At 40.0% G+C, this 14,268-nt stretch overlaps 1 protein-coding gene and 1 pseudogene across 1 annotated transcript; one reads left to right on the top strand and one right to left on the bottom strand.

Moving 5' to 3' along the window:
• Positions 1 to 373: 373 nt before the first annotated feature.
• On the bottom strand, positions 374 to 4,608 carry LOC110054148 (uncharacterized; annotated as a pseudogene).
• A 4,568-nt stretch (positions 4,609 to 9,176) lies between these two features.
• On the top strand, positions 9,177 to 12,821 carry LOC110054167 (uncharacterized). The gene is made up of 2 exons (XM_020760501.2): positions 9,177 to 9,681; positions 11,897 to 12,821. Exons 1-2 carry the CDS (start codon positions 9,284 to 9,286, stop codon positions 12,468 to 12,470), a joined length of 972 nt encoding a protein of 323 aa, XP_020616160.2. The 5' UTR covers positions 9,177 to 9,283; the 3' UTR covers positions 12,471 to 12,821.
• The last annotated feature ends 1,447 nt before the right edge of the window (positions 12,822 to 14,268 follow it).

The raw sequence follows: 14,268 nt of genomic DNA, 5'->3' as shown, positions 1-14,268 counted from the left end.
TCGCGGTTGTCAGGAACGTAATCTTTGTTAGTGTAACGGAGGTTTTCCTCGATGATGTAGTGGAAAGCATTATTCTTGTCTGGAGGGAGCTACTCTGCTCAATGCTTAACCTACAGTACAAACTATTTTCAACGACTGACTCTGGATAACTGGTACACTAATTTATAACTTAATTCAGTTAGAACAAACGCCTTTTAACAGATGTGATCAGTTACAGGCACTTTACAAATCACTTATTCACATACATATAGATTATTACATGTTATAAGCCTGATAAGAGTTTTAAATACCATATGGCGAACAAGCGAGTCTTCGGGCGAGTGTGTTTCCTACATATTACATGCTTAAAATATATCAAGCCACCAAGTTTAAGTACAAGAAAGTTGTCTTTAATGGTAGTTTATGAACGTGAATACATACAAGGAAGAGGGGAACTTAAGCGTATCGTTCTTTTACAATGTTCCTGCAAATTTATGTTCTCATCCGGTCAAAACGTAAAGCGGCCGCTTTCCTGTTCTTCATCGGAGATATTCACAAATCTTGAAGCGGCCATTTCGCTGATAAAACTGCAAAGCAATTCATCCCGCCAAATTTGGCGCCAGACGTCAGCTAAGATATAACGTGCAACCCGATTGGTCCAACCAATTTATTACAGTCTGTTCCAGATTGGACACTTCAACCGTGAAGTGATATGATATCATTTCACTCCTGTGAAATGACATCATATCACTTCACGGGCATCATTTTTAGTCACGGCTTAATCACACTGATCTCCACAGATAATATATAATAAAAAGTTATATCAATGTTGCCTTTAAAAAGCTAAGAAAACATTTTGTCAATCAAATGAAGCTCTCTCCTAACAGTGTTCTGTTGAAATACATGCTGGCCTTCTTTGCCTTATTAACGATTTTGTTAGTCATTTGACAGCTGCCAAAACAAGGTGTCCGCTGACCATTATCACGTGACCATATCGCGGGATCAAGTTAAGAGCTCATCAAGGTCACGTTTTTTTGAAGTTGACCGCTTCCCAAGCGGAACTTTTTGATTGGATCGCGGGCTTAAGCCAGGCTAATCAGCCGGTTACTCTATCCCAAAATTAAAAGTTAACCGAAGTATAAATTTTTCTTCTATAAAAATGTTTTTCACTGCTTATGTTTTGTATAGTTTTAGATTGTTCAAACCCCAAACAGAAGGCTAAACAATATCTATAACAAAAAAAGAAAATCAAAAATTCTCGCTAATCCAGGGCAGATAATCTCTTATCCTGGGTTAGCTTAATCGGGCTTTGAACAACCCTACTTCGCTTTTAGGCTTGGCTAAATCTATATATCAATGTCTGGTCTGCACGGTGGATCTAGAATGGACGGTTACACAAACCTTGTTTGTTACATCGGGGGATGTACTTAAGTCATGAAGCCAATCAAGTAAATTAAATGTTGACAATAAACTATATATGGGCAAAGAAAATGGTTAAAATCAATAACATATTTTACGATAACTGTCTAATTACTCGCGCGCTGATTGGCTCATTTTTTATCATCAATAAAAGTACAGACGGATAAAATTTTAATTTATGCAAGCTTTCAAGTTCAACTTTCAGCTGTCAAACTGTCAACTTTTAAACCAATGCGATTTTATGGACTTTTTTAAGTAGCCAATCAAAAAGCGAGAAAAGCTATTGTTACGAGAAAAGAAAAAAAGAAAAAAGCGAGAAAAGCTATAAGTTTACTGCGGAACCACTCGCCCGCGGCTCGTGGTTCAACAGCCACTTTGGCAATGTTATGACGCAATTTATCATCAATAAGAGGACAGACGCATAAAAAACTGACGTCAATTTGTTCAATTATTGTGTTTTAATGAATGGTAAAAATTCTTGCAACTTTCATAAAAATTTGTAACACTGCCGACACAAACTGTAGCAGACAACAGTTTTGTGTTATAATTAGGAGGTTTTAAAATTTGTCTAACAACTATTTAGCGAATAGATTCCATGTTGCCGTGCGTCTGTACAGTAAATAGATGATCTCAGATGACGTCAAAATGGGGTAAGAATAAAAAAGTTGCACTCCATGCGATGATAGCCGAGAATGCGTCGGAAGTCATTACCACATTTTGCCGTCTTTTACTGAACAGACGCAGGGCAGTATCGAATCTACTTTTTCATATAATAAAGAAGAAGGCTAATGGCGTCATCTATGCGTCTTCCCTCCAACAGATCATAATTAAGAACCAATCAAAATGCGAAAATAAGTTGACTTATTATAGAAAAGTCAATAGTTCACTTCACACTAGAACAGCGTGTGTATTATCACATTATAATACTTCCATGTGTTCTAGTGCTTTGTTAAATCTTCTTGGTGAGAGCAAGAAACAACTTCATGGTGTAAACTGCGTCATTCCCAGCGTTCTGGAGAATGTCCTCATCAAACGGAATTGCCAGGTCACTCAGCAGGCGCTTGAGACCGAAGACTGCTGTTCCGCTGGTCAGCAATGCTAAGGCAAGGAGCTGAGTGTCAAACATGGGTTTTCCTTCCAACGAGATGCCGGAACTGGCAAGGTACGCTTCATCATGGGCTCCCGAGTGAGTCACCAAGAAATCTGCATTCCTGATATATGCTGCGTGAACTTTGCAGCGGCCTGTTTAAGGGACATGCGTTCCGAAGTACCAAATTTGAATTTTTCTCTGTTATCAGGAACGTACTCCCTGTTAACAAAATGACTGTTTTCGGTGATAATAAAATGAAATGCTTCCTTGCTGTCTTCTGGTCTGGCCAATGCAAGGAACTGACGACAAAGCCGATCTCAAGAATTATACTGAAGTCATTTTCATACGTTTCCACATCAAAGGCCATCATACGCGCGTTTGGTTTAGTTTGCAGGAAACGGCGTAGTTGGCCAACACTCTTTTCGGCATCTTCCTTTCTCCTAAAATATAGATGAATACAAAATATCTTTCAACGGAGAAAAATCCTCTGAGCTGAGTGGAAGCAGCATCATGTTACGTATGTTAGAGGACAGGGCGAAGACGGCGGTCAGGACTTCAATACAAACGTTTGGTCAATTTAACTTCAACCCACGACAAAAGTAGTTAGTAGAGGTTTTTCAATGTTAAAGTTCTACCGATTGTGTAATTAATTCTGTTGCTTAGTAACAACATTAAAAACGAGGGGAGGGGAGGATGAAAAAAGATGACCTTCCCAACCGTTTTGTCAGGGGTTTTAGCTATCAGGTTCCTGTTTCCATTCCTGTTTCCATTGCAAATAAACGATGTATTTCATTATGGTTTTACAAGTGAAGATGAAGGTAATATAAGAGTACTCTGGTTTGGGATGGTCACATAGACATAGTTTATTTACTTGGTCGCACACTTAGCAGTGGTAACGTTGCGTCCCATAGACTTTATAAGTAGAGTCTACAAGACGCACCAGCTAGTTTACAGGTGCTCCAAGAAAACAAAATAACAAAGTAAAATGTTCATTTGGGATATCCGGGTAAAGATTAAATATTCAAGATCACTCGGATCATGGTGCACCAAAGGAGGCCACGAATCTTTGACTATGCAGAGTGGATTCATCGGTTCCTTCGATGAACCATTGAACCGAGTGACCTTGGATCACTGATCCTTATCCAGATCATCCCAAAGGAACGCATCCTAAGAGAGTACATACGTTACTCTTGTCCCTCATATAGGCCTTATTCCCAACGTAATCCCTGGATTACTTTCTTTTCGCGCCAAAACTTGTGCACGAAACACTGTTGCATTACATACGACTCGCGAGACCGACCTTTGTATCGTCATGTTTTCATTACCCGTTTGTTGGTGAGGGAGACAAAACAACTTCCTTTATTCGACAACACGCTACACAATGCAGACAATGCAGTTACCACGATGAAGAGTTTGGGACACTCACACGATTTGGCGCCTTCAACTAATAGTCGTGCTGCATTAGAGAAATTGCCTGACCCTTTAAGGGAAAAGTGGGCAGAAGAAATTGAGATGCATCCCGCCATTTCCACATTAGTTGATCTTGACGGATGGTTCCTTGCGATACCGTACGCACTAGAAGCCGTTGAAGGACGGAATGACTGGCAATAGAAGGCCACCACGAAAGGGAGTCGACCAACACGTCGACAGCTGACAAGAACAGCCTCAGATTCTCTCCATAGCTACAAGTTATATGGTCGGGTATTAGAGCTCGTCCACAGCTAAGACCCGTCTGGTATGCGACAAGAAAGACGCAATTGAGAAGGGCCGGTAAAATATTTCTAGTAATGGATGTGAATCCGAGCGCTGAGTTAGGCAATGACTATCGAGTCAGCGTGACTGCACCCTAAGAAACGATAGCACATCGAAGGCTGTAACAAATACCTCCACCCGCCAATCCACGACGTGGCACCGGTTTTCGTCGCAACATCACCTTTGAACAGCGCGCTACCTGTCTCGCCGGCACCCGTCTTGATCATTGAAACTTCGTCTGTGAACTGAGTTCCCTTCTGCTGCAAATCGTACCCGAAGCAGTTGCGACCCTCAGTGGGGTTCTTGGAAAACTTTGCTGACGCTATTGCGCTGATTGGTGAAGATAACCCTCTACAACTTGGCACCATTAGCTCGTCTGGTGAACCAGTACGTTTGAGAAAAGTGTCGTTTCACGTTTGTGTAGTTGAAGGAACCGAGAAACAGATGCCAAACAGCCGTAGAAAAAAAAGCCTGGACAATACCACAGTTTAGCCTTCCCACACAAAGGGTTACAGGATGCAGGATTTTCCGCACCCGACCGATCTTGGTATCCCCGAAGTCGATTCCGAAGACGTGAGAATTTTGCTGGAGCAAACGTACTGGGGGATATCTTATAGCATGATGTACAAAGTAGTGACAAAGTATGACCCTATTATCCCAGAGGAGAACTAGGAACTAATAATAATAATAATAATAATAATAATAATAATATTAATAAGAAGATATACAAAGAGGTTGTCTAGGGCTTTTCACAGCCTTTGGTTGCGTTGGATCCTTGCTGGTCATTCAGGTAAATTGTGAAGTCTGAGTGTCTACATGTTATGCACGTGCACCGTGTCCTGAATGTCGAAGAGTAGTTGAACAAGCAAGTAGAAAACTGTTGGTGAACAGAATCCTGTGATACAAAGTATGAGGACGTGACACCCCGTTCATGTGGAGACAAAAGAGCTCTCGAGACTTGAGTCAAAACTGTGCCACGGAGGCAAATCTGTGACAGAAATGAAGTCAGAATGTTATGGAGAAAGCAAGAAGTAAAGTTTCCTGACAACCGCCTCATGGCTGTAAAACGAATGCAGCCTACCGTATGCAAACTAAACCGTTATTGAAGACTATGTTGCAAGGATTACGCGCGTATCTTACCCTAGCTGAAGAGGCATCTGCCCCAACCCCGAAAAAGTAGTTTTCTGTTGCACCATCCAGTCCGTAATCCCAACGAGCCGGAAAAAGTCCGAATCGTCATGGATGCTGCTGCCAGGCACGACGGAGAATCCTTGAACCTCAACTTCTGAGTAGCTTGGTGCTGTTATTTTGAGAAAAATAAAATGACAAGCCGACGGGCACGGTTACTCGAGCGAGGCGACGACTGTTTTGACACGGCTATAAATAGGGATAAAAATGATGTTTTTAAAAAGTAAAATTCTGGTGGTTTCGCTAACCTAGTTATCATTTTTGGTTAACCAAGAGACTCGACTGACTGTATGCCCAAGTTTTACTGTGTGCCTTTCTGTTGTCTTTTACATTCGGCAATTTTTTCTTTCTGTCGGAAAAAAATTATCATAGTAAAGCAACTTGCATAAGGACACGTAGTCCTAAAACAGAGTGCATATAAATTTATGCAACGTGATTTAAACACAAGGACCAGATGCGACATTTAATGGATGTTATTGTTGGCAAGAGAAAAAGACATGTCTTGTTTCTAGAGATAAAACTTGTTAGTCATCAGTACCTACTAAAAGGATATTGTATAAAAGTAATTCTAGAACAAGGCCAATATGTATTTAAGAGCAAACAAAGAACGTTTGGAGAGATTGTAGATTGTTGAGTTGTTGTCAAATGCGTTACAAAGTTGTTAAGTATAATGGAAATACATTCCAGTAGGTTGCAGTTCTGAGTGAGTTAGCCACATGTAGTCCTCGAATGCTATTTTTTTACTTTAAATTACTTTGATGACGCTGAAAATGTAGTGGTTTTAAAAAAACTTAATTATATTAAGCCAGTCATAAGACCAAAATGAGAAAGTTTAGGAAAATTGAATACGGTACGTAAGAGTTTGAAGTGTTCACCAACCGTAGCAGCACCCTTTCCGCGAAAATGAAACAACTAAACAAATGATTAGCTACTAAATTAGGGTATCTAAAAGATAATAATGCTGCGGCATATTCTGTTGATAGTGACATATTTACGCAGTGATTCATCTACAACTTCATGCATGATGACGCATCAATGGCGAGGTGTGACAAGGGCTTTTGACAAAAAAGTACATACTGATCTGAGCTATGTTTAGACATAGACATCAATCTCCCCTTTACCAGATCGCGAAAATCGAAAGATGTGGAAATTTTAGGAGCAGAAATCTAACTTATAAATTCTGTACTGATACGCATTAAATGTCTAGGATGTTGACAGACTGTATCGAGGACGCGTCCATCGCGATGTGTGAAAATGCTAAAGCTGTAGCTTAAATTCACGTTTTCGTTTGTTTTAATCATTCCACAAGCTTTAATAGCGTCGATTTCTCTTCATTTAAGAATTCGGCCAAGGAGGCGAGACTGCTAAGAAATGACATACTAAGTTTAAAAATAAATCGTCCAGATTTACAAACTTTCACATAAAAAGCAAGAGTTGTGAAAGTCAGACACAATCTCCTTCACATCGTTTTACGGGTAAATCAGAGCAAAACATAACCATTAACCTTTCTCACTGGAATCCACGCGAAAAGGGCGACGGCTCGACGTCCTCGTGTTGTTCGTGGCGCAACGCACTCTGGTAAAAAGTGGCGCAGTGCACTCTGGTTAAATGCAATGCCTTCTGGTAAAAGTGATGAATTCGAGAATTCGTACCCCTTCTATATATTCTTCTTAAATCCTGATTATGTTGCTGCTTGCTCGCTACGCTTGCTACGCAGCAATAACTGAACTAAATTACTCGCAAAAAATTACGGACGATTTTAATTTTGGACAAAAATGGGTCCGAAAATAAAACCGTCCGAATTTGTTAAGCGTCCGAAATATTTACAGTACCGTAAAATAAAACTTTTAAGTAGCTCCTAAGCACTTATAGTTTCCTTTTCCGGGCTTTATGGGGTGAACTCTACAGGAGACACTGCTTGACATACGTAACGGCTTGACAGAATTTGTAATATTTTCTCGTTGGTGTATTCGAAAAACGTGTTTGTGAAAAATGTCTTTGGGTATTCATATAGCCATGTAAGCGTTGTTAACGTTATTTAATTTTGGCAAAAAGGTCCAGGTAAGTTTCGTTTTGAGGCTTAACGAGCATTCCTGACCTTTTCATATGAACATCCCCCCCCCCCCCCCCGGCCGGATCAGCGTGTTCCTCAAATGGCATAAATATCGACACATTTCAAAATCATGTCATCTTCACACTTTTTTTTAAATACTCAGACACGAATAGAAGGTCAAAAGCGATGAAAAAACCAACCGCACTGTAATCATGCCAGTCGCCGTGTTAATGTAATTCAGTGTACTTTATAGCACTCGCACTCTCTAGTCTGCAAATATAAAAATAACTGTACATAGCAAAAATATGTGCAAATTTTCAGTGATTTCTTCCTTCCATACAATCATGCAAGGAAGCAAAACCTATTTTGCCATACTATTGTACATGGCTACAAACAATCCAACGTCGTTCGAAGAGTAAATGTTCCGACAATCACGATTAAGGGAAAGAAAACTGTTTGCAGTCTTAGGACCCTAAGGTGCGAGGACTTATAAAGCACGAAGGTGTACTTAAATCAACACGGCTCCTACTTTTGACACTGACCAGCTACGGTAATTTGCACTTTGGTTTGGTATGCTTATTTCTGCAGGGGAAGACGAGAACTTTGCGAGATTTACTGTTCTGTTCAATTCCACAAGAAAAGCATACAACGAGCGACATTCGAAGGTAAAATGTAATATTTATCTTTTACCATACCTCGCCCTCAGTGTCGCCGTCGACACTGCTTTAGGACGTTATTCAGCGCCCAAAATGATTTAAAAAAAAAAAAGTTGCCATGCAGTTAGATAAAGATCAACTTTTGCCAAAAAAGCAAAAAAGTGGGGTGTCACTGTCGGCTTGTTTTTGATATAGGGTGCAATGAAGACCATGGGTTTTTAGAAGGTTTCGCTATTTTAAGACAATCTTGGCTTACAACTATCGGCAATAAAGAAAGCTACATTAGTGAAATTTAGATCAGGTAAACGTACTCAGCTCAACACAACTAAGTATATTAAGTAAACGTTTGCAGCTGATATCGTTCTTTGAGGTAGAATAGTCCTTGATAAAGATTATATACATATTAACCCAGTGGCGGATCTAGGGGAGGGGTCCCGGGGGGGGGGGCCGGGTCCCCCCTTAGCCTTACCCGTCCACATTCGAAGAACACTTCGGTTATGTTCACGAGAACAAAAAAGGCGATATATTTGTAACTTCTCGAGTTCAGATTTTTTCGTTTATTGTCAAAATGGAGAAAATCAGCAAAGGAAGTGATCTATGAAAAGGAAAGAGGGGATCACCTACCATTAAGAGAGTAAATTGCAGGTGAGGTTAACGTAACCGGTACCATGCTTATATTTCTTCCTTAGCACGCGTGCTTGATGTATGACGTGGCGAGAGGTGGCGCAGTAAGGATGTGCAGAAACAATTATGGGCGCGAACGTCCTTACGGTCCTCAGTCCTAGTAATGATAGGACACTTGACATCATTCTCGACCCCAGACCTTCACTTTTTTGTAAAAGGCGGCGGGGTTGAGGACGGCTTACCAAGGGCTGTTGAAAACTGCTTCGTCATGCTGCTTTGCATGTAACTCATTGATGATTCAGGAAGCATAGTGAGTATAGTACCCCTCATTGGTAGAAATAGAACTGCACAATCTTGATTGGTGAATCGTCTTAAGAGCATGATGTAACCAGTGACTAAAATAGGTTGAGTGAAGTGATATGACTCACTAGCTTATAATATACATTTCCAGCTTCTAGAAGTAAACGCCTTCTATACTTGTGGCTACATCGATTCCTCTGAGCAGTTTTCCCATTAAAGAGCATGGCAAACGCTTCTGTAAAGTTACCCGATGACGGAAGATATGTTCGTTACCACAAGTACGAGTCCATTCGTATAGAGTGGTGCAATCATTTCAAAAACAAGTATGCTAAACAAGAGCATATCGTGGAGGCTTTCTTCAAAAATTTCCATCGTAACCACCGAGGATTTCAATTCGTTGTTGCTGAGCTGTTTGATGGGACAACTCACGTTCTTGTCGAGTCAGGAAAATATCTCAAGATCAAAGAAGAACTGGAGAAGATAACAGGAAGGAGCTTGCCCGATGTGTCGAATGTCTCGGACGTGAAGGTGAAGGAGAAAGCAAGATCATTTCACGACTCTCAATCTCACAGGAATTTTTCTCTCTCGCTGAAGAGGGCGAATGACAATATCAAAGCAAGGTAAGGCGATCAACATATCACAAGTTTTGCGCTTATGACTTCTGTATAAGTACAAATAACCGGTCATGAGTGCCGATGACAACGACATATTTAAGCTACCGTGTGTAGTAGTTTTTCGCCGAGTGTGTTCAATTAGTAACGATGACTGTTAGCACAATTGGACAAAGTAAAATGTAGTACTCCATTTTGTTCGCTCTTGTATGTAAGAGATTACATACAAGTTCGCTGCCATATTTTGATAATTTTTAGTTCACTGACATTTTCTTCTCCGAGACTATTCATACGTAATGTTCCCGTGTATATTTTGAGAAATGATAGAAATCAATAAAATTATTATTATCTCTTCCTCCGGCGCTACTGAACGTTCGCCCCTAATCTCAAAAGGTTGTTAAAACATTTTCTTCAACAACAAACCCAAACATTTCCGATAACTTCAATAAAAAACCGACCTTCAGTTCTCGCTTTTCTGAGAAACAGCATCACGTGCACTCGTAACAGTTTTCCTGGAACTGGAGAAGGGTATTTTAATAATTAATTAAACAGAAAGAAGTAGAAAAAACTTTTTATTTGACGCAAGAAATGTTCATTGAGGACTAATTTTTTCATTGACCAAAAGAGCTATACGTTATACAGTAAATGCATGAGCCTCAGTGTTAAAGAAACAAACTTCTCCATCACAGACTCTGCCTCAAAATTAGCAAATGTCTCACACCCTTTCGCAGAAAGCTGTATAAATAGTTGATTATTTCTTAGAAAACGGCTAATGTCAGTAAATCCTTCCTCGAATTTGTAGTTTTTCAGCAAAAAAAGGTCTGAGTTCACACGCTAATGACAAACTGAACATAAAATCTCGAGAATATGTTCTGGGGTTTTATTATTATTTTTTTAGTAGTCTTGAATTGTTTTCGTCGATGGGGAGAGAGACAAAGGGATTACTATCAGAGAGTATTTTGGGTTTCAAAAATGTTTGTGCAGTCTAACCTACCGTGAGCGCTAACGGAAGGTGGTCGCTTACGAGAGGTTCAAACAAAAGAAAATTTCAAACTTTTAGCTCTTAAAGTGGTCGCGGTCGCCTACGAGAGGTGTCGCTTACAAGAGGTTCCAAATATAGTGATTTGCCTTGGATACTTTTAGTATTTTGGAAAACTGATCGCTGAGGAGAGGTGGACGCTTTCAAGAGGTGGTCGCAACCGGAGGTTCGACTGTAATTATATTTTAGAAGCGATCCCTTGTTTGAAAACTTTAAGGCACAAACAGGTAACGCGCACGCAAGTAAAACTCTTTAAACATGACAATAAGAAACGCAAAACGATCGAGTACTACTGTCGTTAAATAAAAATAAACAACAGAATTTTCTGAGGACACTCAAACGACACTCAACTACAGACCACATTCTAGAGACCTTTTCATCAGAATTATCTATATCCTCCTTTTAGAGCTAAAGCTAAACATACTGAACCTATGGGCTTATTATCGACACTATTCTTGTCTCAGAGATTTACAGGGTTTGTTATTGGGAGATGTTTGTTAGCACAATTGATCACGGTGCTTGAAGAAATGTTATCAGATGAGTGTGAACAACACAACCTATAGTGGCTCTTCGAAAACATAAGGAAATAAACATAGCAATCTAATCTTGCTGCTTATTTACCCTGGGCCGCTTAGCTTTACCTAACCTTAGTTTTGTCACTCACAATCTAAACTAAGGCACATCATATGGCGGTTTAGCATAAGTTCAACATCGATATGTCGCATTGATTTGCGAGTAGACCTCACGCGTGGCGTTAGTTTAGTTCAAATTAATTTATGCTAGTCATAATGATATGTTTAACAACGTTCCCAACTACTTTTGTAATCGGTTGCATCTACATCGCCTAATTTTTTGTATTGCTAGTCCTATCGTTTCGCTCTGTCCTGTAATATATAAATCACGATATTGCTTCCAACCAGCCAAGTTTGTGTTCTCTTTCAGCGAGTTTCAGTAAAAGCAGGATTTCGTGTTTGCACGTGTTTGACTGAGTAATAAAGCCGCCTACGCTGTAAAATTAATTTTCCAACCTGTAAAATTAATTTTCTAACGCAGAGTCTTGAAATTCAGTGGCTAGGAAGTTGAAAAGTGGCTCGAACGCTGTCGGAGTAGTAAAGGTTATATACTGTTTTGAATTAAAACTATTTTTCAAGGCTAAAATACAGTTTGTATTCATCGCTATTTCAGGAGAAAGGATGATGCCAAAAAGAGTGTTGGCCAACTACGCCGCTTCCTGCAAACTAAACCAAACGCGCGTATGATGGCGTTTGATGTGGAAACGTATGAAAATGACCACAGCGTAATTCTTGAAATCGGCTTCGTCGTCTGTTCCTTGGCTAAACCAGAGGGCAACGAGAAAGCATTTCATTTTATTATCACAGAAAACAGCCATTTTGTAAACAGGGATTACGTTCCTGATAACAGAGAGAAGTTTAGCTTTGGTACTTCAGAGCGCATGTCCCTGAAAGAAGCCGCTGGAAGGTTCATGCAGCATATCAGGGATGTGGATTTCTTGGTGACTCACTCGGGAACCAATGATGAAGCGTACCTTGCCAGTTCCGGCATCTCGCTGGAAGGAAAACCCATGTTTGATACTCAGCTCCTTGCCTTAGCACTGCTGACCAGCGGAACAGCTGTCTTCGGTCTCAAGCGTCTGCTGAGTGACCTGGCAATTCCGTTTGACGAGAACATTCTTCATAACGGTGGAAACGACGCAGTTTACACCATGAAGGTGTTTCTTGCTCTCACCAAGAAGATTTAACAAACCTTTCGTTTTAACTAAAACACATGGAAGCATTGTAAGGTGACAATACACACGCAGTCCTGTGTTAACAACGCGTTGCTTAATTTGAAATAGAACACGAATAGCATATGGAGGCATTGTAAGGAGTTGCTAATACACACGGTGTTGTCTTCTTAAGTGAACTATTGACTTTTAGTTGTCTGAACTTTCAAAACTCTTGCTTACTAAGTAAATTTTAAGGAACATTGATAAAACTGTTGACAGCTAGTATCGGCAACATTATAAATTTATACCAAACTTGCAAGAATTTTTATCATGTATTAACATAAAACACGTTACTGATTTTAACCTTTTTTCGTCAACATTGAATTTACTTGAATTCATTTTACGGCTAAAATGCATCCTCGAATTAACAAGCAAGGGTTTTTTTGTAACTGTCCTTTCCACCGTGCAGACAAGACTCTGAATGAATCAAAGGAAGTCATTAGGCCGGGCAGGGGGGAAGGGGGGAAGGGGGAAGGGGGGAAGGGGCCGGGGGGGTGTCAACCCTAATTAACGTTGGGAATCAGGCGAATCTCGAACATTTACAGGATAATTTGAGATAACAATATTACATTAACAGATTGCGAAAAAATATCCAAATGCTTGAAGAAAGCACTGCTGGCGACGCATGTCAGCTCCCGTTTCATTAATCTGGAGAAATTTTATCAACTTCCAATCTTTTCTGGCATTGATATAATTTATTAGCGATTTATTATTTATCGATGAAGCAAATAAGGGCTACAATTCTGACACTTGTTAATAGTCAACCTTATGTACAGTGCAGCTCAGATATATCCGAACCAAAATATACGCGTAATGCGCGTCAGCCCAATACGCGTATACGCGTATGCATATACGCACATACGCGTATGCATATACGCACATACGCGTATGCATATACGCGTATGCCTGATTAGTATGTATGAGCTAACCTATTGTTTCTTCTTTTCTTATCAGGTCATTGTTGTTTTCAATGGCTTGACAGCTTGCCACAGAGCGAGAAAGAGTTTTCTTTATTTTGAATACGCGTACACAGTATACGCGCGTATGCCTACAGACTAAGCAAAATGTTAGCTGAAACTAACATTTTGCAATTGGGCACTTGACTGAAAATTAACTGACTGAATATTGATTAAAAGAGAGAGTATTTTGTCGTTAAATCAAAAATTTACTATTTTGTTTTTGTCAAATAGAACCGGGGATACACGCTTCAACAATCCCATCTTCATGGAGCAAACATCACAACCGAAAGATAACATCTTCTCGAAACAAAGTCTGAACACGGTCCAAGCAAGCGACTTGGAAACGTGTGCCGAAACACACAACTTTTCCTCGAAGAAAATTAAAAATAACAAAATGTGAGCGGCGCACCATAGAATCTTCGATAAACAATTCTTTTGTCAGGAAAAGAGTAATTTACTATTTGAATGAACGGTTTGTGTCAGATACCGGAGATATCACTTTCTCGACAAGGTCGAAACGCTTCAAACAATAAACATCTCGCAAGCGACTTGCCGACGCATGCCGAAACACAGAACTGTTACTTGAGGAAAAAATAACTAAACGTGAGCAGCGCGCCATAGAAACTTTGATAAACATTTCTTTGGCTAAAGAAAGAGCATTTTACCGTTTGAATGAACGATTTGTGTCAAATAGAACCGGAGATATCATTTTTTCGACAAGGTCTTCGGAACGCTTGAGACAATGAACATCTCGCAATCGACTTGCCGACGAATGCCGAAACACAGAACTTTTCCTTGAAGAAAAAATAACT

Source organism: Orbicella faveolata, unplaced genomic scaffold (assembly GCF_042242905.1).
Source record: "Orbicella faveolata isolate gen_17 unplaced genomic scaffold, um_ofav_v1 contig_1, whole genome shotgun sequence".
NCBI lineage: Eukaryota > Metazoa > Cnidaria > Anthozoa > Scleractinia > Merulinidae > Orbicella > Orbicella faveolata.
This window is presented reverse-complemented; position numbering and strand designations above follow the sequence as displayed.